Source organism: Panthera tigris, chromosome B3, assembly GCF_018350195.1.
Source record: "Panthera tigris isolate Pti1 chromosome B3, P.tigris_Pti1_mat1.1, whole genome shotgun sequence".
NCBI classification, from domain to species: domain Eukaryota; kingdom Metazoa; phylum Chordata; class Mammalia; order Carnivora; family Felidae; genus Panthera; species Panthera tigris.
Window position 1 is genome coordinate 105,715,247 of NC_056665.1, and position 27,726 is coordinate 105,742,972.

Sequence of the window (27,726 nt, forward strand, 5' to 3'; positions counted from 1 at the left end):
TGTCTCTCTCTCCCTCTGAAAAATAAATAAAAATTAAAAAAAAAAAAAACCATGATAGGTAGTCAGCCTTTTCTGTGTGTCTCCCATGCCTTCATTTTCCATTAATTAGGTTTGGTGAGATGTTGGGGTGTTTCTAGTTACATTTCATTGACATAGGTGCTATGAAAGAAGCCAATTGATTCAACCAATTGGGCTCCATCTGGGTTGTGTGATTGCATGAAATGGCTGGAAAAATAAAGATTACATTTTCTTTATTTAACTATAAAATACTAAGAAAAACCTATTGACTTATCAAAAATTCTGTGTAGTTGTGTGACACAGGTTTTCTAGCCAATCCTAACTACATCAATGTTTCCCTATTTGTGTGTGTTTTGCATTCTCAGATGTTAATGGGTATCCAAGGCAAAATAAATTTGGAAATTTCTGGTGCAGTCGTATAAGCAAGTTGTGTTACTTCTGAAATTTTCAGAGACTTCAAATGCATATGCATATTGTGAATTATTCTCACTGACTTTACAGTAAATAAGCACTATAGACGTCAATTAAATTAATTAGCAGTGACAAAGAATTGCTATTATTTTATATATTGGGATTCCAGCAGCATGTCCTACAAAAGAAGAGATTTGCTGCAGAATGTTAATAATATAGATTTTCATCTTTTGACAAGCAAAAATTCTAGAATTTAAGGATGCTCTTTGACATTCATTGATATGGGTCAGGGGTTAACGTAAAGGTATCTAGGGGCTGAATGCTATAACAACACGGGATCAGCAGATGACTTTAACTTAAGACACATATTCTGAGTGTCTTCCTGTTCCTGAGTTTCTATGGTTGTATGATCTGTTAATTGGTTCTTTGTATCAGCTGAGATCTTTGTATCTCAAATAGAGATTATTTTACCTTTATGAGAGACCTGACCATTGGGTTTGTGCAAAGGAAGAGGCCAGGAATTAAGAAGACTTCATCAGTGTAGATCTTTGGTGCTCAGGACTTATGTCTTCCTTCCTCCTGTCCCTGCAAAACTTTTCCATTAAGGGCTATTAGAAAATTCCAAATAAACTGAAGTCTGATACATTTTAACCTTCTTCTCCTGACAGGTTTGTAACCAGATTCATTGACTTGGATGGCCTGTCATGTATTCTCAACTTTCTAAAGACCATGGACTACGAGACCTCAGAGTCTCGAATACATACCTCTCTCATTGGTTGTATAAAGGCGCTAATGAACAACTCTCAAGGCCGGGCTCATGTCCTGGCTCACTCTGAGAGTATAAACGTGATTGCTCAGAGTCTGAGCACAGAGAACATTAAAACAAAGGTGGCTGTGCTGGAAATCTTGGGCGCCGTGTGCCTGGTTCCCGGGGGTCACAAGAAGGTTCTGCAGGCCATGCTGCACTACCAGAAGTATGCCAGTGAAAGAACCCGCTTTCAGGTGGGCATGCTCCCTTGCCACTTGGTCACTCACCCCTTTTGACAGCTGCCTTCCTGGCCCTGAAGGGGAACATGACTTATTTCCCCCTGTGATGATTACTCACACTATGTCTTCCAGTCTTTCTGTCCTTTTGGGTTTTAGTACCAGAGTAGAAGATGCTTTCTATAGTTAATCAATCTGGGATTTTAGATTTACTGAACTTGAAAATGTGGCCCTGCTTTCTACACATCATGTAGCATATATCTTTTGATTCCATGAAATGCAGTGTTCCCTGAAATTTTTATAGGTTACCATTCTTGATTTAGTATTAATATATACAGTGGGATTATGTCACCATATTTATGCTCAAATATAAAGAGCTGAGTTGACAAAGCAGACAAAATATGTATTTTGTGTGTGTGTGTGTGTGTGTGTGTGTGTGTATATACACACACACACACACACACACATACATACATATATGGATGTATGTGATGTAGGAATTTTGAAAGAGTTTTTTGAACTAATTTTAAGAAAAATAAAAGATGGCTTTCTATAGATCCATGTAATTCTGACTAAACACGAGATTTTTAAAAATTTACTTCTGAGTATAAGAATTAATAAAATGAATGTACAATTAGTGATTCAGTCCTTTGTTTCTATATTTGTGTCCTTGGTAGACATTAATCAATGACTTGGATAAAAGCACAGGGCGGTATCGAGATGAAGTGAGTCTCAAGACTGCCATCATGTCCTTCATCAACGCAGTGCTGAGCCAAGGCGCTGGGGTGGTAAGAACCTTCCATACTGCTATTGAAAACATGTATTATTGAAGAATAATGTTAAAAAAAAAAAAGATTACTATGTAGTCCAAAAAGCATAAATATGTATTTTATCACCCTTTCACTTTCAGGAAAGTTTGGACTTTAGACTTCATCTTCGCTATGAATTTCTGATGTTAGGAATTCAACCTGTAATAGATAAATTAAGGGAACATGAAAATTCAACATTAGATAGGTAAGTCAGACTGTTCTCATCTGAGATCATTCTCAAGCTTTTTCCGTATGTGTAGCACTAGCCTGTGAACTACATGTGAGCTTTGTGTAGCATAAGGAGCTGGCCCCAGACTGTTAGTTCAACTATGATGCTTTTCTATTAAGACTTTCTCCGTGAAGGAAGCAGCACATTGTGTGGAGAACCTCATGTGGGTTCTGGCATCAGGCTGAACCCACATTCTTGTCTTACCTCTTTCACTTGCTATATATTCTGGTCAAGTTACTCAATCTTTCTGAATCTTCCTGTTGTGTGGTTTTTGTTTTTTTTTTTTTCCTAAGATATATGATGATGATGATGACAACTATGTTTTATGGGCTATTATGAAAATTGACTATAAAACTTGGAGGCACCTTGATAGGCATTAGTTAATTTTCACTTTCTTATTCATTTGCTCTTGTTGGCAATCATTTTACCATTTCTAAGATCTCCCACCAGCTCTCAGATCTCTCCTACTGCTCTCCTACCTCGTTCATGCACTCTTTGATATTCTGTGAACATGTCAAAATACTCTTGCCTCAGGGCCTTTGTACTTGGTATTTGCTCAGCATTAAAAGATCTTCCTACAGATGTCCAAATTGCTTATTGCTCCCTTCCAAGAGACCTGTTCCAGCCAGTGTGTGTCCACCACTCACCTTCCCTCCCATTATTCTTTATTCCCTTTACTCTGATACATTTGTCTTCATAAAACTTATTATCCCCAGTTGCTAAAATACATAGTAGGGACTCCATAAATATTTGAATGAATAGGTGAATGGCATGAATATTTCTTCTGTGATCTTAATTCATCAGTCAGGCAAGTGGATTTGCTTTTTCCATAAAAGAAGTCTGTGAGCAGAAGCTGGACTTGGTTTTGTTGGAATTTGATAAACATTTATTAATTATCTAATGTGTACTAGGCATCCTAGGCTTTGAAGCTTGTCTTACTGTGATCTCACTCAGTATCTTTTTTCCATAGAACATAGTTAAGCAAAGGCATTCACAATTTTGTCTTACTTCTTTTAGAGCTATCTCTGACAATTTAGGAAAAGCCTTAGTATTAATGTCCTGATTCCTATGTGCTTGTGTTTGTAGGACATTCTACTTTTAATAGCTTCTCTTTTATTGGATTTCAGGCATTTAGATTTTTTCGAAATGCTCAGAAATGAAGATGAACTAGAATTTGCCAAAAGATTTGAACTGGTACGTATGGTCACAATTATTCAGATTTAACTCATGAACTCATGGGCTTCCCTTGCCGTAACGTGTGTTGAGTTGACATGGACCGGTACAACCGAAAAGCAAAATCCGGGTTTTGTTTTGCTACCTAAGTGGCAGGATTAGCCGTGCGTGCCTTGGATTTGCTTACCTTGCGTTGCAGCTATTGAGGATACCGGGTGTTGACTTAGATCTCTTTTTCATACGGAATAGGTTCACATAGACACAAAAAGTGCGACTCAGATGTTTGAGCTGACCAGGAAGAGGCTGACCCATAGTGAAGCTTACCCTCACTTCATGTCCATCCTGCACCACTGCCTCCAAATGCCTTGTGAGTGTGTTTGTGACTTACATGTGTGTTTTTGAATGTTTGGATATCATCCAAAGAGCTCTGTCTTCTGAGCAGCGCTGATTAGCTTGGGTGCACACCAGGGATTCCAAACCTTGCTTTTGTGACAGTCCAACGTGTCTCCACGCAGCTTAAGGGGTATTATGACATTCTAAAAATGAAATGAATTAAAACTTACTTTGATTTAAAAAATAAATATATGCCTTGCAACACATTTAGAAAGGGGTAGAAAGTGCCTCTCAATCATATAAATGATCATCGCATGTCAGAATTCCAGAAACTTTGGGAAGTGCTGGTGCAGATGTTATAAACATCTCTGGTTCTGTGGCTCTGGCGGGTGACCGCTGTTGAAACATATTCATCCTAGTTTAGAAACAACATGAAGTATTTTTCCACCCTTCTTTTCTTTTTTAGACAAGAGAAGCGGCAACACCGTTCAGTACTGGCTGCTACTAGATAGGATTATACAGCAGATAGTTATTCAGAATGACAAAGGACAGGACCCTGACACCACGCCTTTGGAAAACTTTAACATTAAGAATGTCGTACGAATGTAAGTTTCTGATTTTGCTGTCTGTGAGATGATAGTCACAATGTAAGGCGTTTACTTTATCCTACTTTAAAATAGCAGCTGGGAGAACCGAAATGTTCTAGAGGTCAAATATGAGCGCCTATATATACATATGTAATGTATCTGAGTAACATCTGGGTTTAAATGGGTTTCAAGCATGCTGAGGATTTTTCTGCAGAGGACTATTTTTGTACCTAGAAGAGCATGCATTTTGGCAACGGGCCTTTTATGTTTTTGTAATGAATGCTCTTTTGACTATCATACAGGTTGGTCAATGAAAATGAAGTTAAGCAGTGGAAAGAACAAGCGGAAAAAATGAGAAAAGGTAAATAGTGAGGACCCAATGAGAGAAACGGCCGCGTATTTGGTTATTGGGCAACTCTGCTTTCTGTATATTTTAGAAACTTGCACTGATATTTCTTACTGACTTGAATGCATCCAACAGCCTTTCTTTTTCTGTGTCTTAAGGGCATTTTGCCCTGTTTTCTCTCGAATTCAGCTATTTTAATTGTCATGATGATTGCCAAATATTTTATCCTTTTATTATAATTATGTAAATTTTTTTTGAAAAGCTTGTAGCATTTGCTGTTTGGCATTCATTAACTCAAATTTTCTTAACTACCACTCCTGCCAGCCCTCCCCCCACTCTGTAACTGCTCTTTAAAGCACACTAGGTTTTAAGGGGGACTACCCAGAATTTTAACAGAAACCCAGGCCACCTGGTTTCAGCAGCCCAATTCTCCACATGACCTTTATTTGGCACCCGTTATAAAAAGAGAAATCATATAGAAAATCACCAATCATTGTAGATACAGGCATTATGAGACGTAACTAGGGCAGCTCTTGGTGAGTACTTGAGCATGTCTTTGGTCTTAACACTCAGCATCAAATGATGGGAGAGTCATTTGTACCCATCACTGTGCCAGCCACTCACAGAATGGATAGAAGTCCCCCTCTCCCTTCCAAATGCTTGCAACTTGAAGTCGGCCGTCTTATGAAAACAGTCCTGTTCCCGGCCTCTGCTCTTTGGCTCTGCTGGCCAACTGACTTCCTTTTCCTTGTCCAACTTACTTAGTCACAGCCAGTGACACACAATAGCACTCACCCCCGATATTTAGTGCGTTGAAAAGAGGGTCTAAGAGATGCCAAAGCATTTCCTTTTCCCTCATCACATTTGTCCTTTTCCGTGGAGCAGAAAAGCAGGGCCACCACTGGTAGCAGAAAATACCAGACACGCAGTGCACCTATATTAGAAGTTCCATATATGAATTCAGATTGCTCTCACACAGGTGAGGTTGCTGTATACTGTTTTATAAATAGATTCCAGAAGCTGCTGTAGAAAGAATAGAAACACTGACCAAAAGTTGGGGTGAAGAGAGGTGATACCGAAGAGAAAATGGTCAGGTGATACTTTAGGGGCAAACGTAGAGCCACAGGGATGTGGGTGTGCAAGCTAAGGAGTGCACCCAGAACAGAAGCTTTGGAGTCATTCAGGCGGTCACTCAGTGCAGGCTTGTTGAACTCCTCTATGTGTCAGGCCCTGCACTGGGCTCTGGGTCTGAGTCTCAACTCCATTCCTCACTGACTGCATGCATAGGCATGCAGACTCCTCTTCTCCACCCTCCCCCTCTATAAGCTGAAGATTATATCTAACTTGCAGGGCTGTTGCAAAGATTAAAGGACAAAACAAATATAAGGACTTTAACATAGTGCCATATTGATTGCACTATAAATGATAGGGACTATGGTAGATTTAGGCGGCTGAGGTGGCATGAGAAATAATGGCCAAGGTCAGTGGGCAGAACAGGATGGTTTAACGTGAGGTCACAGGTGGAGTGTAAAAGAGGAGATACTGTAGATAAAATTAATTCTTTTCTGAAGTCTTCAAGTAGCAAGGCTGTATCAAAAAGGGCACAGGATGATGAATCGGAGGGTGGAGGCTGTGAGGAGATGGGAGTTCTCTGGCCCTGAAAGGTGGAGAATTCTCTTTACTATGGCATAGTCAGTAGTAAGTGTTCAAGAAGATCTTAGCAAATGGATGGTAAATGAACGCCTTTGTAGGGAGAATCCTTTAGGCTGCAGCTTCCCAAACCTGGCATTACATCAGAATCATCTAAGGAGCGTTTGAAAACAAATCCCTAAGCCCTGTCCCTGACCTGTAGAAGACACTCCCAGAAATAGGGTCCGGGGCTCCTGAAATGTTAAAATCTCTGAGGTGGTTCTGAGGCACAGCAGGATTTGTCAAAGCTTAATGACGGGTCGTAAGAGTCTCAAGTCTTAGAATTGTGAAAGAAGAATGACGTGGAGACAGAAGAAGGAAAATGGGATACAGTGAGGTGGGTTTCAGACGCGTCGCCGAAGAAGTCAGGGATGCGTTCATTCACAGAATGAATAGTGGTCACCTTAACTTCAAGACTGGTAGAATTCAAGGCTTTCAATGGCGTGAACTCTTCTCTGCAAACTCAGGAAAGAAAAAGTAAGAGATGGAGAAAGCGAGAATTTAAATGTGTTATCAGATTCAGAAATAGAGACCAATTCTGTGTAGCTCAGCCCCAGTGGGTTATATCTCTCGTGGGTTTACTTTATGAAAAGAGTAGGAATTGGGGCCAAGTATTTGAAATAAAAACCTGCAGCCTCAACTTCATTAGTCCTCTTTCCCAAAGCTCCTCACTCCCGCAAGGGCTGGAGTCAGCAGGCATATTGGCAATGTAAGTAAACATTGGGCTCCATTGGATGCCTCGTTCCATTATAGCAGGATTGGGAAGTCAGTAAAACTACAGCTGAGAGCTAATGTTTTTCTCCCCATATTGTGGCGATTGTCATGCTCTGCCCTTAAAGTCTTTAATGCTGAGAATCTGATAGCATTTGCTTTCACAAGTTTTAAGGACTATTTGCCAGAAGCATAAAATACTTCAAGTCCAGGTAGCCTTCCGAGAGGAGAATGGGAGAGAGGACTCGGTGTCGGGACAGACGCGGTCTGGCATCAGCATATCCCCAGGGAGCAAGATCCTCCCTCTCAGCCCTCTGCTGGTTGGACACAAGCCAGCAACCTGGCTAACAAACAATGGCTTCTCTGGTTCTCATTTCTAATTTGTCGAAAGAAGCCTTTTTAATATTCATTTTCCCTAGTGTGGCTAAAGGGCCATTTTTATGACAGGATCCTGAATTAAATACCAAACGGGCACCATTATCCTCCACAAATAGGTGCTCACCCTTGTGTTCCATCTTCAGGACTGTGACTTCAGGGTCTCTTCTTCAGTATTTTACAAGATGTAGTTAACCATAACGTTCTTCACCTAAAGACCCCTCCAAGCACGAACACCACTGAGTCCACAAGTCGCTCCCTTTGACAGAGGAGAGGAATAATATTTACCTAATGAAGAGCCTCACATCATCCTCAGCCAGTTTTCTGTTTAGAGAAAAACACTTCAGCTTTGAAGAGTCCCCTGTTTTCACGTCCCGTTGTTTTCTTGTGTAGAGCACAATGAGTTGCAACAGAAATTGGAAAAGAAAGAGCGCGAATGTGATGCCAAGACCCAAGAGAAGGAGGAGATGATGCAGACCTTAAATAAAATGAAAGAGAAGCTCGAAAAGGAGACTAGCGAGCATAAGCAAGTCAAGCAGCAGGTGGCGGATCTCACAGCACAGCTCCACGAGCTGAACAGGGTGAGGGCCGGGGCCACGGGCCGGGTCTTCGTTTCTGAGCAGCTGCTGGGCCTCGCTTATCCTGGAGCCCCTCTACCTTAGGCAGACAGCTTCTGCCTGGGTATCCCAAGGTGATCTATCCCAATGGTTTTAAGACTTCCCCCCCTCTGCCATCGTGTAAGTCAGGCAGCAGAGGGGGGTTGGGGGTGTGTGTATTTAAATAAATGCAGATTCTCTAATAAGATCAAAGGAGATTACATTAACTTTTTTTTTTAAGTTTTATTTATTTACTTTGAGAGAGAGAGAATCCCAAGCAGGCTCCATGCTGTCAGCATAGATCCCGATGTAGGACTCGAACTCACCAACTGTGAGATCATGACCGGAGCCGAAATCAAAAGTCAGACGCTTGACCAACTGAGCCACCCAGGCACCCCCACGTTAACTTCTTAAAATGAAAACTGATTTCATGAAAACCAAACTCGGATGCTATAAGAAGTGAGGGATACGTGAGTGCTATACAGACAAGCACTAATGTGCCACATATAAAGGGCTGACTCAGTAGTCCATGAAGACCCTAAAGCCCATTTGATTTATTGCTCCTTTTAAACCCATCTTCTCAGAAATGTGAATTTCTCTGTAACATACATTTTAGGCAAAGTTTCAGACTCCGAATCATCCAGTGAATTTACTTCTTCCACTGACCTTCTCTTTTCCTATTTTTACCTTTTCAGAGAGCTGTCTGTGCTTCGATCCCAGGTGGACCCTCCCCTGGAGCCCCAGGGGGGCCCTTTCCTTCCTCTGTCCCAGGGTCCCTCCTCCCCCCACCACCACCTCCACCCCTGCCAGGTGGAATGCTTCCTCCTCCACCCCCGCCCCTTCCTCCAGGCGGCCCTCCTCCTCCCCCAGGGCCTCCTCCCTTAGGGGGGATCATGCCACCTCCTGGTGCTCCACTGGGTCTGGCACTCAAGAAGAAAAACATTCCTCAGCCCACAAATGCCCTGAAATCCTTCAACTGGTCTAAGCTGCCTGAGGTAAGCCATTTGTTCTGATTTTCCTTCTAATGGATAACATTAGCAGCTCACTGTGCTGTCACTGAAAAGGGAAACAGCCCTGACTGTTAAGTGATTTCATTTTCTTAGTATGGACTCGGGTTCTCACTAGCTCTGATACTTTAAGTGTTAAAGCTGAAATAAATGACATGTTGTTTGAAGCCAGACCACTTTGAGCATCTGGTAGAACGAAAAATTGGGGGTGGCAGCACTTTTTAAAAAAATAACCACGTCTGTTCTTTTTGTATATAACCATAAACTCTAGTATTTATTACTTATTAACTTGATGTTTGCAGAATAAACTGGAAGGAACAGTGTGGACCGAAATCGATGATACAAAAGTCTTCAAAATTCTAGACCTCGAAGACCTGGAGAGAACATTCTCTGCCTACCAAAGACAGCAGGTAACACTGTGTGCTCTCCAGATGAGACAAAAATAAGAAGTCCTGTCCTCACGCATGGTCCCTGTGTTATCTGCCATGCCATGAGGTGATGGGCGTCTTGGTTTGAGGCTGTCTGGTCTACCCTGCTCTGTTCCTGCAAAGCAGCATGGTGTGCGTGTGTTCACATGTGTGTCTAAGTGCCTGTCCGTGTATGTGTGTGAACGTGTTGAAGCTGCTTGTTAACTTCATACCCTGGTGTGTGTCCAAGACCTTATCTGCATTGGTGGAAGGAGTTTTGTATATTAATATATCTCTTGTGCTTGGTCCAAATGGGTCATCAGGAACAAATATTAGTAGGAGAGCTGCCTAACTTGTAATTGTCGCAGGGTTCGTTTCTTAAGCCATTTTAGTTTATCTGACTTTTAAAAATCTATATATCCGTTGGTTATTATCAGAAATGAACTGCTTTTTGAAATAGATGGAACCTTTAGACATACAAGGGTTTGTAAATAACTATGATTTGACAGTTAACCAGAACCTTAGAAGTTTTTACTATATGTCACGAACACGGTCAACTCAGAAGTGGGGCTGGGAAGGCTGAGCAATTTGGAGGATGGCACTGACAGAAAAAGGACCAGAGAAGCTTCTGAAACAGGAGCCAAACTTTTGTGACGCTAGCGGGAAACGTGTGATTTGGTGCTCGTTGGCTATCCATGTTGATATAGCCAGCGAATCAACTTTATGCCGTACACTCCAGTCACATCTGATGGTACCTCTCACTTCTTGAGAGGACATCTTAGGAGATCCTCCTAAGGGTGGACCAGAAGAGATCACAACAAAGATCCCAAGCAGACAATCAGAGACGTAGGAAGGGAAACGTGGTGTCCTGGAGTGAGAGAAGAAAGATTCTTCAGGATGACTGAGAGAGATGATGGAGAGAGCAGAGTGCATCTTACTAGGAACACAAGCATGCCAGGCATCTGCATGGGGGCTTTTCTTGGGCTTTACTGGGAGCCCTTTATCTCCTACGTGAATCATGTGCCGGCTGGAGCATCCTCAGAGCAGCTGCAGACTGGTTCCCAAGAAAGGGTGTCTCAGAACAGAACTACCAACTATCGAGGGAGAAGATGGACTGAGGCTGGGGAAGAAACCGAAACTGTGACAGGTTTTTATTTTAAAACCTTTGATACATCTGAAACTGAAAAAGTAGTATGTCTTTTAGCCAGAATATTTTCACTCAGAGGGAAAGCTTCTCTGCATTGTATTCTGTGCTATTTTAGTAGTACAAAAACGCTGGTCGTTGTCTGCCACGGTAGCATGAACCTAAAACAGGAGCCCTCAGCTGGGGCCCCTCCATAAGTACGAAGGAAAACTTGTGCAGTGTTGTACCCACAAAATAAAGGAAAATGAAGGGGAAAAAAGATAATGTCCAGTAGAAAGCAAGACACTTTATCTTTCAAGGGACAAACAAAGGGTATGTTTAGGGCCCTCATATGGCGGGTGCTTGGACCAGACTCATTCCTGATTGGCTGCAATGGACCTCCTCTCTCGGTCTCTTTGCTGCTGACCTAGGAAGGTGTTCTCTGGGCCTTGACATGAAGTCGTAGGACATTTTAGCAAATTTCCTGGTAGATTCAGTAATCTTCTGACCTCATCACACATCCAATTGATTTCCCACTTCAGTTTCAGTCACTAATTCTGGTCCATTCTGGTTGCCTAAGGTGAAGGTTTGGGAGCGTAGAAAAGTAAATTAAAGGGGTGCCTGGGTGGCTCAGTTGGTTAAGCATCCGACTTCAGCTCAGGTCATGATCTCACAGTCCGTGAGTTCAAGCCCCGTGTCGGGCTTCGTGCTGACAGCTCAGAGCCTGGAGCCTGCTTTAGATTCTGTGTCTCCCACTCTCTCTCTATGCCCCTCCCCTGCCTGCACTCTGTCTCTGTCAAAAATAAAATAAAAACATAACAAAATTTTTTTTAAAAAAAAGTAAATTAAAGAAAGGGAAAACAGCAGTCAATTCCAAATGATGTTATTCAAGTCTGAGCATGTGGGTTGCGTTGATCATGAAGGCAGGTGGTTAAAAGACCCGACTTTACAAGACTCATAATTAACTGGCTTTCAGCAGAAGGTGCAGAAGGATGCTGCCAAAATGCTCTGGGACAAATATGTGGACAGTTCTCAAGAGCTCTGGGAGACAGGGTTGCAGAAAGCCTTGCAATTGGGTAATTGTCTCCTAGCAACCGATCCCTGTTTAAGTAATCAGTAGTCATTCCAGTCAGTGTAGACCAGAACATATCAGTTGTACTTAACGCTAAGGAGACTGGTAGATTCATTTGTGACATTTTCAATGGCACTTTCTGGAAAAAGATTTCAACACACTTGGCTCAGCTTGATTGAAGTAGGTTTCCCCTCTTGGTGCACAAATTTGAGATGAGATTTTTAAACCATAGCTATATTTCCCAAATGAAGGTAATTTTATCCATTTTATTGAGTTTATTGAATGTTGAGAGACAAAAAAAAAAAAAAAAATCTAAAGATACAGACATTCTAGTAGGAATTTGTAGGACAGAGTATAGGAAATGGGGTGCCTGTCATTGAATGTTCCCTATCTCCTTATCTAATGACAATGTCAAAGACCTGTGTATTTTCATTTTAGTCTTGGCAATACGCTGTATAATTATCATCACACTTGAACTGCCCTCCTTTCCACTCCCCAGTGAATAGTGGGAACCTATTTTTTTTTTTTTTTCCTATAGTATCTCCCCTATCCCTCCAATTATAAAACCCTGGTCAAACTCTCTGAACTTCAGCCAGTTGTTTGAACAAGTCAGTTTCTCAGAGAGGCAAAGGAACACATGAATACCATTACCTGTGTGCATGTAACAAGAACACTATACAGAGTAGGATTTTGAACACAACCTCAGGTATAAGATTAGTACCTTTAGGTGAACACTGATTAATGATATTTAGGAGAGATTTTATATAAATATGCACACATATGAAAGGTATGCCCACTTGATTTGAGAAATATTTTTATCATAAAAATCAAAACAGATATTTATACCATCTGTTTTTGTATGTGAAGTGCTTCAAAGGATGCAAATGTATTGAATGGTTGCACAGGCTTTTGATGCAACTTACAGTGTAAAAGCAAAGACGAAGACAATCTGTATAGACTAAAAAATGATAATCAATATTAAGTATCCATTACCTTTTTGGTGCTGAGAACAGTATACCCAGTCTCAATCTCATCAGTTGTAAAATTTAGTTCTCAAGGCACTCTTACACTTATTTTTATTTCATCCTCACACCAGCTCTATGAGGTATTATTCCTATCTCATAGGTAATAGAAACATGGCTTAGCATATATTCAGTGTCTGAACAGGTGGCACAGCCAGGTCACAAGTGGCATACATTCTCAGTTTCACTTTGTTCTTACACCACAGTTTCATTCACTATGAAGGTCAGGCTTTGTAAAGGATTTTCTGTAACTCCAGTTTTAAGAACAAGACCATTTCTATTCAGGATTTTTCTTTTCCAGTGTGGCTATCAAAGGTGTGCGGACCTGATTATGTAAGCTTATGTGCCACATGAAGTGGAATTTAATAGCGTGCAGTTACTCCCCTGCTTACATTCCAAAAGTTCATTTGAAAGTCAATTTCTTGAATCTCAGAACCTCTTTTCCTCATTGAAACTACATTATGCATGATTTTCAGGCCAACCACAAAGGACTTGTTCTAATACATCACATGCATTGCATAGTAGTATTACTTGAGATACACTTAATATTCATTTTGGTTTTGTGGGAAATTTTCACCTTGAGATGTTATAAATTCACTCTCCCCGTCCATGCAGTTGGATATAGGAAGATGAATTTTACATTTACCTAAAGGGAGTCATATCTTTGTAGCAGTAAATTTACAGCTCGTATCTCCATCCCTTCTCCCAGTTCTTTGCCTGAGGGCACCCCTTCTTTACAGGTCCTTTTATCAGCATATGGTAGAACATTTGAAAGCCTCTCTGCTCTGATGTAGGGAACAAAGGCTAACTCAACGCCAAACTCCAGAATCTGACCTCTTCCTGTTAATAACGTAATATAGAAGTCATTCTTGGGTTCCCATTTGGAACATTCTGTGTTATCTTCTGATTTTTTTTTTTTCTTAAATAAATGGTCAAAGAATTTTTTGTTATTCTTTTCACATTTTCAGTATTCTGGAGATCTAGTTTTTACATTGAAAAATTATAATTTAGGGTATTTATTTCAATAATCTTGGCCCTTCACCATGGCATGTGAAGGCCGAAGAGAAAATTATGAATGATGGTTTTTCTTAGACCAAAGTATAAGGTAGAGGTTCTATTAATTGACTCCATGGTAAGAGTTAATTAAAGGCAGGGTTTTATATAAATATTATGCATTTAGGGGTGCCTGGGTGGCTCAGTCGCCCAGGTGGCTCAGGTCATGATCTCACTGTTTGTGGGTTTGAGCCCTGCATCGGGCTCTGTGCTGACAGCTCAGAGCCTGGAGCCTGCTTCAGATTCTGTGTCTCCCCCCCACTCTCTGCTTCTCCCCCTGTTCATGCTCTCTCTCTGTCTCAAAAATAAATAAAATTTTAAAAATATATTTTAATATTATGCATTTATATGAATAGTATGCATTTTTCTGGAGAGGGATCCCTACCTTTTGTCAGATTTGCAAAGGGATTGTAACCTCGAAAAAATTAAGAAATATCCAGGTAAGGATTATTATTACCTATAAACTGTTGAATCATTATGTCATTGAGGAACCTTATCCCTAGGAAGCTATCAGCATTGGTTCCTGAAAATTCAAGTCCCAACTTTTATTTTCCAAAGCCCTACACCAAAAATCATCTGGAAAAATCAGACCTCCTGTTAGGTGATCCTATGGTGTTTGGCCCAAGCCAATTAGTGAATCATTTAAAGTTTCAAAAAGAATATTAACTTATTTGAAAGAGGCCTGGAAGCATCATTATTTTTAACATGCCCATCTAATAAGCTTTGTGATTTTATTTTAAATGTGGTTAAAGGACTGTTAAAGAAGGGAAACCTTAAGGCTAACAGTAAACCACACTCTCCCATGGCATTCCTCATCATCACCTCTGCACAGATAAGATGCATTACTTGGCTATTAACGGTCGCTCACTTCTGCTGCTGGCAACAAACGGGAGATCTTGACCAGCTGTTCTTCAACTCAATTAAAAAGAGAGCAATAGGAGAAAAAAAATGGACTTGATCATCAGCTTGAAAGATAGTTGTATGATACCTTCCAAGTATTGAGCTCATAAATATGTACGAGGTACCGTGCACATTGCTTTTTTACATGAATTACCATGTTTAGTCGTCACAGTAATAATCCAGTTGTTAATTCCATTTTGCAGATAGTAAGGCTGAGCTACAAGCCTCACACCTAATTAATGATAGTTGCCTGATTCCATAGCCCACTATAGTCAAGGTCAGAAGTCTTAATTTTCTGACAGTGCAAACTTACGGAGAATAAGTTGCCAGAGAGCTTTGTAGAAGTTTCTTCTTTGAAGGCCAGACAGTAATAGCTGGATCTAAATTCAACTAGCAACTTGCCTCAGTAAGAGAGAAAAGTAGGATAAGATGACCTCACGGAGTTCACTCTGCCATAGTTCTTTCTGCCCTTGCAAGGAGAGGCTACTTTTACAGGGAAAGTGTCCTAAGGAGTTTGAGAGTAGAAAACCTGGCTGTTGCAACTGGGACAAAAGAAAACTGTGACGTCAGAGTAGAAGAAAGGTTTCTTGTGGTTGTCAACTTATTTTTAAATGCCGTTCTAGAAAAGCAATCCCTCCTTGTGTGGGAGGAGCAAAAGGAGGACACATTTTGTTTCCCACTGGAAGAATGATGTGAAACAGCTCATCTGTGTAAAATTGGCCTTGGCAGTGCTGCCAGGGCCAATGAGGCCTTAAGGAATCTGCTGAGCAACTGCTGGTCATGAAGCGGTTGGCCTGAGAGCTGGGGTGTGTTTTGCACCCTGAAGCTTTCTTCATTCCAGCATGGCAAAACCATGTAAAGAAGGCTGTAACTTTCTCTTAGCATGTCAGTTACTTCTTCCTCTTTCTCTTCTTCACTCCAGATCTTGTCTGGAGTATTTCAGGAGGAGGCCACAGGCCTTGTATCCTTGAACTTCCCTGAGGCAGCTGGGACAGGGCCACCAATGGCGGCACACAAACATGAATCACTTATTGTCTCTTAATTGCATGTTCGGTCTTTTTTCTCATACCTATCCATAGCACTGCCAGGCATTGTTTGGACTCTTGAGGGATACTGAGGGTTAATATTACTGACCTATGTTGCTGAACTTGTCTTTTGTCTTTTCTTAATCCTTCCTTATGACATAAGAAGACAGATTATTCCTGCTCCCATCCCCCCAAAAAAGCATATTTTGCTGGTAGGACATAACCATAGGAGTAGTTTCCTCAAGTTGATGGAATTGATGGATATTTTTCTGCTTCAAGTGAAAATTGTCATGTTGAATAAATGGAGCCCATTCCTCTTTCAAAGAGAGTGTGTTCCTTTCCCAACTTGGGTCTTTCTGGGGTGTTCTCAGTCCTTTCTTCTCCAAGTTTGATTTGCCGCCATTGGAAATGGTGCACAACACATGTCCTCTACCCAGAATGCTTTGTACCGTGCACTCATTGTATCTTCAGCCAGGCTCTCCCGTCTTCATCAACTCTCATTGCTCATCCTTGGGGCATAAATCCTCTCTTACCCTGTGTCACTGAGTTCCTTGACTGCTTTGACTTTCTCCCGTTTGTTGCTGTGATTTCTGAACTGCATGTATCTGATTTGCCTTTTCCATGCCTCTGCCATGGCTGTAGGATTTCTTTGTGAACAGTAACTCCAAGCAGGTAAGTGAGCAACTACCCAAACCTTGCTTAGTATAACTTCTTGGCTCACTGTAAGCTCAGAATGTCTTGGCCATCCTTTTTTTTTTTTTTTTTTTTTTTTCCCCCAGATAGTGTAATGCAATGCTTAGGTAATTCCACACTGGGTTTCAACTCTTAACTGATAATTAGCGGTGTGCTTGAAATCTCAGTATGACAGGAGACCGTTGAAGTTTGATCACCCAGTGCCTCTTACTATAAACTCCATATTGTCTTTGTTTTTTCCCAAACTGTTAAGTTCCAGAGCTTTTTGCTTTCCTTACATATTTAAAATGCCATGATCCGTGTTTAAAATTGATCCTGACCTCGAATAAAATCAAACTTGCTGTTTATGAAGTTAGTCTGTGTTTTCACCTTGGTGCCCAGTTTACTCAAACCGTATTTTATATAGAATTTTTTTGTGCCTCTTCCACCATAAATTATGACTGGCCATCATTGCTTACAGCTTTTTGTACAGCGGCAGAGTATGGAAGTAGTGTTTTGTTGTTAATTCAAGTAATTGAACTAATGCCTTGAATTGCCCCCTCTCTGTTATCCATCAGGCTCCAGGGTAATGAAAGGTACCATCTGGGCTTGGGACCTTTCTGTTGCACATGAGGATGTTTGGGAGGATTTATTGTTTGGCTTTTTGAGTGCTCACGATGCAAATGGCTCCGGAGTGAATGGGCCCTGCAAATGGCTAGACTAGCAATGGCAAGCCTCAGCCGAGCTTGATTCATAGTGACAGTTCTTCTGTCTGCTATCCATAGGGATTTGGGGGACAAAAGGAGGGCACCACTCACTGATAATTTATGCACGCTTAGCATCTTCAACTTAGATGCACTTTGTTCTTCCAAAAATGCTTTTTCAAATGTGGGTGGTCAGCGTTTCTTATTATTTCCCTTTGTCAACTAGATTTTAGCCCTTTGTTTCAATTCCGCCACCTCCTTACACTCCCTCCCTCACCATCTCAGCTTTGCGTGTGTGTGTGTGTGTGTGTGTGTGTGTGTGTGTGTGTGTGTGTGTGTAAACAGAAAATATAAAGGAAAAGTGTGTGTCTGAAGTCAGAATGTCCCTGTTTGACTTTGATGGATTTCTTTCATGCTCTTTATAGAAAGAAGCAGATGCCATTGATGACACTCTGAGTTCCAAACTTAAAGTCAAAGAACTTTCGGTGATTGATGGTCGGAGAGCTCAGAATTGCAACATCCTTCTGTCGAGGTATTGTTGAAGTTGAATAAACATTTTTGGTAGGACCAACTTTTCTCTCTGGTGGCTCCAAACCATGTGTTTGTGCCTATTCTTATAATCGGACTCTGCCGAGATTCAGTTCTTTGGATTCTCTTCCGTCTGAGGTGAGGAGAATTCGTGGCGCTTACTTTCCCTGAGCAGAATGTATCAGAGCTGGATGCCTACAGAATTTCCACAGACTTCTAAAGTTAAAGAGTGGAACGTCCCAAGTCAATGTTTTCTTTTGTTTTGTTTTCCCAGAGAGCCTGTAAAATGGATTTTACCTTTATGTATATTTCCTGGCTTTAGAGGTATTTTGTGGGGTTTTTTTTGTTATTTATTTATTTATTTATTTATTTTTATTATATGAATTTTATTGTCAAATTAGTTTCCATACAACACCCAGTGCTCACCCCAAAAGATGCCCTCTTCAATGCCCATCACCTACCCTCCCCTCCCTCCCACACCCCAGCAACCCTCAGTTTGTTTTCAGTTTTTAAGAGGTATTTTGATTAAGTAACATTGCCACAGAATCAGCAGCAACCATGAAAGCTCTTTGTCTTATTTTGCTTTTCGAAGTCACCTTTTTATACTTAGAGTTTATGTGATTTCATGCTCTTTTTGAGACATTTTTATGACTAAACAGATATGTAAATCTCAAGCCCCAGTGAAATGCTAATTTACCCATTTCAGCCCTGTTCAGAAATCTTTCTCATAATTAGTGAACCATCACGGCCTTGGAACTTGAAAAGAAGAAAGGAAATTTGGGAGGCTGAAATCTGCTTATAGCTTCAGGCACTGTGTCTGTCATCCCGGGCATTTCAAGTAGCTTTTCTGTATCTAATTTCTTCTTTTCTCTAAAAGGAACTTTTATGTCACGCAAAGATACCTAATGCTTTTGAGGTGAACGAAGATCTAAAGAATCCTGGGTTGGGGGGCATTAAGTATAAGTCCCATTGGTCACGTTCTGGAAAGAATGTCGTGTATGTGTTAAAGCTGGCGTGAGGTGGCTGCTCTTTCAGGGAGCGCAGGGAGGGAGGAGAGTAGCAGTCTTTAGTTTTCAGATGATCTTACAGTGAATTTCTTTTAACACAAAGTGCTGCTGCTTGGTTTACAGCACGGAGCTTGATTATTAGCCAGATATATATTACTTTAGGGAGCAAATGTTTCTTTTGGTAAAAGAGAAACTGAAGCTTAGTGAGATCCCTGAATTTTAATACAACTAGTAAGGTAACATGAACCCTCCTGTTAGCATTTCATTTCTGCCTCTGGCTGGAAGCTATGTAAATGTCCAGGCCCTGTACTTAGCCCCCCTTTTTCTCCCTGAACACATGCTGATGAAGATACCAACGAAATAATCTGAAGGTCTACTTATTTTTCTTCTACAGTGTCTATAATCTGTTTTGTTACAACTTCTTTTTACAAATAACATTCTTAATAGTGAAGTTAAATGAAAATTTGGGGAAAGGTTTTTTTGTTTTTTGTTTTTTTTTTTCCTAAAGCCTGGAATTTCTGCCTGTATCTTGTGCTTTTGCAGTCTGGAGGAACACTTTTTAAACAGCTTGACAAAGGGAGCTATCACTGAATTCCTATAGTATTTAAGTGCTCGTAGGAGCAAAATCTATGACCTAGTTCCTCACAGACAGATTATTCTCAGTAGGAGATGTCAGCGAGGGTCATAACACTAACACTAGCTATAGATAAGGTTCCAGTTCTTTCTGGCAAACTTCCCATCCCATTATTGAAGGAATTATTTCGTATTTGTGGTATATAATTCCCTTGTTACCTTAAAAGTGTCAGAGCCTAAGGTGACTTAGAACTTGAGCGTATCTAAACTCTCTCTGGAAGATAATTTTAAGAAATTGCCTTGTATCTGTTAAATTATCTATTAAAATCCAATTTAATGAATAAGTGTCATTATAACGAGCATAATTAAAAAGCATATTATACGTAACAAGGTAATTTTGAGTCCCAGTTGACCTTATGGTAATTAGACGTTATGGATCAGGTTCTAAAACGTCCTTTCCCACAGAGGATTCAGCCCCACATGCTTTTCTTTTCCGTGATCAATAGTTTTACTCTTGCCAGGAAAGCAGAGGACCAACTTGTAATGTGCTGTGTGGCAAAGGTAACAGAAATAAAGCAGATTGAGTTCTAATTTGGGTTGTATCTAGCTGGGGGTTTTTTTGTGTGTTTTTGTTTTTTTTTTAATTTTTTTTTTTTTTTAACATTTATTTTTGAGACAGAGAGAGCATGAATGGGGGAGGGTCAGAGAGAGGGAGACACAGAATCCGAAACAGGCTCCAGGCTCTGAGCTATCAGCACAGAGCCCGATGCGGGGCTCGAACTCACGGACCGTGAGATCATGACCTGAGCCGAAGTCGGCCGCTTAACCGACTGAGCCACCCAGGCGCCCCCCTAGCTGTTTAACCAGTCAGTAGTTCACCTTGTTTTCATTCTCCCGTTTTCTCTGGCAACGCCTTACCACACGTGAAAGGAGCTAGGGGCGGAAAGGAAGGAAGAGATCTTAGAGTTACCACTTTGGAGCACTGACTTGCCTGGCACTACGTGGGGTGCCATAGAACGCACCACGACTTTAGGTAGCACTGCTGCCTTTGAAAGCTCGTGGCTATTTGGAGAAGAAAAACAACACCAGCAAGATGACTTGTGAACAGCTCAGGCCCGGACTGATCCAGCCGGAAGGAGCCAGGAGCTGAGCCGAGTGAGGACACCGACGGGGCTCAGAAGAGAAAGTGGGTCCCAAAGGGTGATAGCAATTACATGGCATGGGGTCGAGAGGCAGTTCCAAGGAGGTGTACAGCGGAAGCCAAGGCACCGGGGGTGGAGGGGTGGGGGAGGTGCAGGGGGTCGATGCACAACTAATACAGAGAGCCCTGCAATTGTAGCAGTCATCAGTCGTAACAAATGGGACTGGGCAAGAGAGCCTGTGATCCATGCCGCGTGCCTTCGTTAAGGGTACCAGTCAGCCCAAGCTCCAGCCGCACCCTCCTCATCTATAAAATGGAGATCGTGAAATAGTGGCCTTGCAGTAGGCCCTCTCGACGTGTGAGAGTTAGACCCAGCGCATGTGCAGTAGCAGCAGAGAACCTGCATGGAGTAGTTGCTCGTTTAGTGGCCCGTTAACGTGCCTGTGGGATCGGGAATTGGTGCAGATTGTTCAGGACGACACTTTGTTTTAAGAAGGTTTGAAGTTTGCCCTCTGCAGTTTGCAGGACAGGTTGGAAAGGGTGGTGACCTGGAGGCCACAGTCGCCACTAGATAGGTTCTCCCTTATGGCCAGGTGCGACCCCGCGAGAGAACTGAGAGAGACCGCCCTCAGCAGTACTTGGAGACGGTTTTGTGCACGTGGACGATGAACAGGAATGTTTCCAAGTTGATGTCAAGATTTCCTGCCTTTCCACACTTACTTTCTCCTTTTCTGCTGATTTCGTTCCCCAAGACTGGTGACCCTCTCCATTTCTTACCTTGCTGACAAGAAGTTTAATCCCCAGCAACACAGTCATCACACCAGATTCCATCCTTAGATAAGCCTGTGACGTATTCCGTGGGGGATGTTTCATAAGCACATATGTCCGCAGCGCTTGGTTATCCTTAAACGCTCTTCCTTACTCCCACACCGCAGAAGTTAGTGGACCCTTTGGTCAGGCACCTGCCACAGCCCTGCCTGGAGTGGAGAAGTCAGTCGGGAGGAAGGCCCTCCCTGCCCCACAGGCTGAACAGGGAAGGGAAGTAAGGGCCCTTCACACCGGGCTTGCAGCCTCAGTGGCCAGGGTCACTTGCAGCTCCCAGAGGGGAGGCTGCCTGGAAAGTGTGAGTTTGAAGCAGAAGCTCCCGGCCACGAGGGACCCTGCCTTCCCAGACTGGAGAAGAGAGTGGCGGAATGGACAGGACATTCCTTAAACTAAGAACGCTCACTTCAGGCCTGGGCAGGGTGAGCAACAACCTACTGGGTATCTATAGGTGACATGTGGCGATTTAAAATTCGCCCTGCTTTATTCCCTGAAACAGACTTCTCCCTTCCGAAATAAAGAAAGAAACTTGGAAGCTGGTTTATATTGCCAAATGAACCCACCTAAAATACACTTTTATGGAGTGTTCTGCCGTTCTTTTTTTTCCAGATGCTCACTTAACATGGCAGCCCGGGGTGCAGTAAAGCACAAAAAGCTACTTTAAAGTAGGGGGATTTGGCTTAAATCCACTGAAGCAGAGCTAAGGCTGATCTCGCCATCCATCCCTAACTTATTTTAATTACGCCTGGATGTTCCAATTCTCTTGGCAAATTTTTGAAATACTTGAGTGTAGCAAGGTAGACTTAAATACTGTTTTAAAATGGCCGATTTGTTTCCTGCCTTGTAAAGAAAGTTGAAGTGGATGTCTCAAACGTTGCCACCCTCCAGCACACCAGAACACTGCCAAGCTTTAAAAGCAATTAAAACGTTAGGATTGGTAGGGTCCTTAAATTACAGAGATTAGCGACTCATTCTGTGGATGACAGATGATACTAAGAACTCGGGCAACCTACAGAACCATCCCAGAGGGCGGAGTACCCTTCTCCCCTTTCCCCAAGGGTACAGTTTCTTTGTCTGCTCCAACAGGCCACGTGCAAGGCAGTATGTTGACAGGTAGATTTTCTTAAGTACTATCCATTAAAGTCTCGAGTCTCTTTGTGGGACACATAAAGAGAAACCAAAATTGTTATGAATTAGAGCTAGTGTTTAGTCCAGACAGCCTCTGGGGGTTGAGAAGCATAAATATATACAATTTCAAAAGCAAGGAGCTCTGCACTCCATATGGGGAGCTAATGAAATGCAAATCTGATACTTCAAGTATTGTTCTCACTCTGATTTTCAACTCCTTTTCTTTTAAATGTAAAACAGAAGGACTCAGCAGAACCACACCATAAAGTAGTTTCTTCAGCTCAGTGTGAAAAGGGCACAGAACTAATTTATTTTTTTCTTATAAGTGGAGCTTTTCTCATGATGCCTATAGATGTTTCCACGGCCGGTTGGTTTTCATTAGTGGCAGTTTCAACCTTCCTTAGCATTCCTCTTCCTTGGCCTTGCATGGCTGGACTGTGGTGTTCGCTCTTAACTGACTCATGAGCCTTTAGTGTTCTGGAACTGAGGGCTACCCAGAGCCTGTACAGTGATGCCAGCATTATGGTTTTTACCCTATCATGTGTTTTACCCATGCCAACTTAGCTAGATTGTTCCAGTTAAAGTTTGAGGGTTTTCCATCACGATATCCTGGTGAAAATGTTTGTGGGGCAATGATTGTCCCAAGAATGACTAAAACAATCTAAAGAAGTCTGCCCAGGTCTAGGGAATTATGATGGCACCCTACCTCAGACTAGGCGATAGAATGGATCTCATTTTAGAACATGGGCAATTTTCTCCTGTTGCCTACATGGTATATTTGGATTTGAAAACATGAGATGAAAGAGAATGGTACTACTGGGGCACCTGAGTGGCTCAGTCGTTTAAGCTTCTGACTTCAGCTCAGGTCATTATCTCATAGTTTGTGAGTTTCAGCCCCACATTGGGTGCTACCAGCAGAGAGCCTTCTTCGATCTTCTATCCCTCTTTCTCTGCCCCTCCCCCCCTCAAAACAAAACAAAACAAAAAAACACAGTACTAGTACAATAGGATTGACAAATTTGTTCCTTCCCTTTCCTACTTATCGGCACACGAAACAATATTCAGCATAAATAGCAGGATAGATGGTTTTAATGAGATCATGTCAAAATCTAGGGGCGCCTGGGTGGCTCAGTCGGTTGAGCGTCCGACTTCAGCTCAGGTCATGATCTTGCGGTCCGTGAGTTCGAGCCCCGCGTCAGGCTCTGGGCTGATGGCCCACAGCCTGGAGCCTGCTTCCGATTCTGTGTCTCCCTCTCTCTCTGCCCCTCCCCCGTTCATGCTCTGTCTCTCTCTGTCTCAAAAATAAATAAATGTTAAAAATAAATAAATAAATAAAAATCTAGAGAAAAGGACAAGCCGAGTTGTCCAAAGTGGGGTGTGTGTTGTCCAGCTCTACCCCCAGGGTTCTTTCCTCCTTCTGTGGCCTTTGTGTCCCGCCCCCTTCCCCACACTCATGCTGCCCCCTCGTTTATCTGTGAGAGCGGCAGTAGCCATGTGTGCTTTCATACCCATGTGTCTTGAGTGTTTCACTTACCATTTGATTCTCCCAAATGTTACAGCCACCTTTAAAATAAGAACCCTATCTTCTAATTCTTGTTTAACATTTCTGGGCCTAATGGATGTTGTGTACAGAGAGGAAACGCCAGTGAAATAATGGCCGTGGGAGTGCTTGGGGAAGTGTTCGTAATAACCCTACTAAGCGCTGTGTGAGAATGTTTAGGTTACAGAAGTACTGCTGCTTTTTTGTCCCCAGTGTAGAAAAGTCTGTTGGAAAGTGAGACACCTAATTTATGAGCTGTATCTATGGACAGGCAGTGCGTAGTGCTTTACATGCATTATTTCACTCCATAGATGAGAAAACTTAAGGCTTTTTTTTTTTTTTTCTGAGTTATTTAATTATTTATTTATTTTGAGAGAGAGAGAGAGAGAGAGAGAGAGAGAGAGAGAGAAAGGGCATGAGTAGTGGAGGGGCAAAGAGAGAGAATCCCAAGCAGGCTCTGCACTGTCAGTGCAGAGCCCGATGCAGGGCTCGAACCCACGAACAGTGAGATCATGACCTGAGCCAAAACCAAGAGTAGGACACTTAACCAACTGAGCCACCCAGGCACCCTGAGAAAACTAAGGCTTAAGGAGAACTCGACCCGAGGTCACACTGGCCAGGTAGCGTCACACAGGACTGAGGCCCAGTCTGATGCCAAAGCTCCCGCCTTCAAATATTCCGTGTGAAGGCTTCATGTCTTGCTCTGTATTTGTGTGTTTATGTCTTCATCTCCAGGCCAAAATGTGATTTTTCTTGAAGATCATAGACTAGAGGAACAGACAAATAACGTTAATATGCCACTTTAATAGTAGCTTAAAGAAGTAAGATATTTTTAAGTAAGTCTGGGTCTAATGCTTACAAATAGAACAAAAGAATGACTCTATTTTTCTAGCTAATAATCTGATTAAGATTCCCCCCCCCCCGAGTTTAGACTATTGGTTGTGTCTAATAAAAACACATTTTTACAAGTACATTTTAACTTCATGACTTTCTTCATAGTCAACGCTTGTTGTCCTGACATAATCAAGCCATAAGTCCTAAAATTAGTTAATCATATAAATTTATGGTGAACAGAAAACATATTTGTGGTTTTGCTTAAATTCTTCCCTATTAGATATTAACTAGATAAATAGATTTTAAAAGGAATTTGGGATTGGGAATCAGGAGTTTCAAGTTTGTGTTAGGTACTGCCACTTTCCATATGTTTGACCTTGGGCAAATCAGCCATTCCGAGCCTCAGTTTGTCCCTCCATTAAAAAAAAAAAAAAAAATCATAGTTATTTTAAACCTCCAATGAAATATTATATGTGAAAACTCCTCAACCATGAAGTGCCTTACACATTCTATTCCATGTATTAACTATTCAACTTTTTGACAGTAACAGATTCCAACCTTTTTTAAATCCATTTTTAATCTGAAAGCAGACTTTGAACATTCCTGATGAATAGTCAAGAATTCAGTTTTCCTCTTCTGTCTAGAATTCATGGATGCTGTATATTAAAGAGATAATTTGGATCTAGGTGTTTTCCCTATTTCTCATCCTCCGATCCCTTACATAAGGAAACTAAACAATAGAACATAACAGCTCTGTTCTCTTTGTCAGCAGAGCATTACAAAGTCCTGAAAGAATGTTAAAGCAGTTTCAAAATACTATTTTTAGGTGCAATATTGTCAGGAAATAAGCTTTCACTAAGAGATTTTGAGAAGAACGGTTCTTGAAAGTCAGCAGCTGGAGTAGCAAAATGAATGATCTTGCATTAAATTTTAATACCCGTGCCAATATTGTTAACAACAAAATAAAATACTCTTTCTCCAGGTTGAAATTGTCCAATGATGAAATCAAACGGGCAATTCTAACAATGGACGAGCAGGAAGATCTGCCCAAGGACATGTTGGAACAGGTGAGCTGCCAGACATATTTCAGAGCGTAAGCGACGACTGGCTTTCAGCAGGGAGTGGGATACTGAGAAAATCTGGTTGCTGCTGGTGGACAGTTTCCTCATCTCTGAACCAACGTTGAATGTGGCTCTCTTAGGAGATTGTATTCTCCCATTGCCCCTCAAAATGATGGGTGAGAAGGAAGGTCACGAGTTTGTCAAATGCCTGAGACCCACAGTGCCAGATTCTGTCTGTCCCTCATGCTGCAAGTAAGGTTATTATGCCTTCAGAGGTCATGCAAATCTAGCTTTTGGGAAGTGTTTGACAGGAGTATGGAGAATCTCACTTGCATTATGAGGTCACAGACTGCTACGTAAACTGATTCATTATGGAATCCTTAATACAGTTTGTGTCTTGGCCTTGACTCGCCATTCCTACACCACAGGAGCTACCGTTACACCCCCAGCTCTGTCACCTGCATCGAAATCAGTAGTGTTAGCCGTGGCCGGGCAAGCTGAATGTGGTGACTTCACGCTTTCCGTGCAGCCTTTCTATAACATGCTCTGCAGCCACTCCAACTCGGTTACGTGTTTCTCTGCAGCTTTCTTCAGTTGTTACCCAAATGACAATGTTGTGGAACTAGCACATGCTTCCGGGGTTATTACCTGCTTCTTGGTCTGGACCTAAATTTTTCTGTGCTTTGTGGAGATAGCCTCCATGCTCTGAGAATGTTCTGTCTGCTTGTCTCATTGTCCATAGGGCATAATCCTATTTTGAGTGATTTCCGTCAAGAGGTCCACGTCCCTTAGTGCCAGGTCCTCCAAAGGTTAACTGTGGATGCCGGTGATGGTGATGCCAGGCTGGACTGGGTGTCTCATCGTAGGCAGACTCGGCTCCCAGAAGCAGAGGAAAAGTCTGTTTGGCGTTAACTAACAGTGATCCTGGGTGGCATGGCCGCTCCGGGTGGAGTGCCTGTCTGCTTGTGCATTTTCTGTCGTGTTCTCACTGGTGTCCCAAAAGGCCTCAGACGCAGAGCAGGGAGTGATGGCTGAAGGGTCACCACACCTCTGTGCACCAGCCCCACCTGAAACCTGCAACTGGAATTGTCCTGGGGAAGGCCTCACACTTGGCAGTGGAATAACTTTTCATGCTGTCCTTTGTAATTTTTTTTTTTTTTTTTACATTTATTTCTTTTTGAGAGACAGAGCATGAGCGGGGGAGGGGCAGAGAGAGAGGGAGACACAGAATCCGAAGTAGGCTCTAGGCTGTCAGCACAGAGCTTCAAGCAGAGCTTGAACCCACGGACCATGAGATCATGACCTGAGCTAAATTTGGACGCTTAACTGACTGAGCCACCCAGGTGCTCCCATGCTGTCTTTTTTGAGGTTTGACTTAGTTATCAATACTTAATAACTATATACCAAGCCTATTGGGATACTTTGTGTACAAATAGTTTAAAGGTGATTCCTAAACCAAAAATTAATTTTTAGAGCATTTAACAGCTTCTCTGCACATACTTTCTCTTCTTCTCTTTCTCCACCTAGCAAGAGTCTCCAGCCAGAGGTGCAGCCCAGCTCCCCTCTGCCCCTCTCTGGCCCCCAGGTGACCCTGCATGCTAGTTGCCTGCATCAGAAGCTGCTCACACAGAGGGAAGAACTGTGCAGAAAACTGCTTTGGTCCTTAGGCCTTTAGCCCCTATTGACAAGGTCGTATGTTTAAAATTCCACAAGATCTGTTTACTGTGAAATTGCATCCAGCGAAATTCCTCCTTGAGGGAAGGGATTTCAAAATCTTGCCAAAAGGGCTTGCAGTGCAAATAGAATGTACTTCAAATAAATACAAGTAAGAAAATCAATGGACTGA

The 27,726-nt window shown here is 42.1% G+C and overlaps 1 protein-coding gene across 1 annotated transcript in view; it reads left to right on the plus strand.

The window, feature by feature from the left end:
• DAAM1 (dishevelled associated activator of morphogenesis 1) overlaps positions 1–27,726 on the plus strand; it is a 173,906-nt gene that overhangs the window by 124,317 nt on the left and 21,863 nt on the right. Inside the window, exons 6-17 of the mRNA XM_042989809.1 lie at positions 1,098–1,431; positions 2,091–2,201; positions 2,324–2,427; positions 3,579–3,645; positions 3,874–3,991; positions 4,424–4,562; positions 4,847–4,905; positions 8,059–8,246; positions 8,957–9,256; positions 9,571–9,678; positions 17,672–17,778; positions 25,802–25,886. Coding sequence (XP_042845743.1) covers positions 1,098–1,431; positions 2,091–2,201; positions 2,324–2,427; positions 3,579–3,645; positions 3,874–3,991; positions 4,424–4,562; positions 4,847–4,905; positions 8,059–8,246; positions 8,957–9,256; positions 9,571–9,678; positions 17,672–17,778; positions 25,802–25,886 — 1,720 coding nt within the window. The remainder of the gene's footprint in view (positions 1–1,097; positions 1,432–2,090; positions 2,202–2,323; positions 2,428–3,578; positions 3,646–3,873; positions 3,992–4,423; positions 4,563–4,846; positions 4,906–8,058; positions 8,247–8,956; positions 9,257–9,570; positions 9,679–17,671; positions 17,779–25,801; positions 25,887–27,726) is intronic.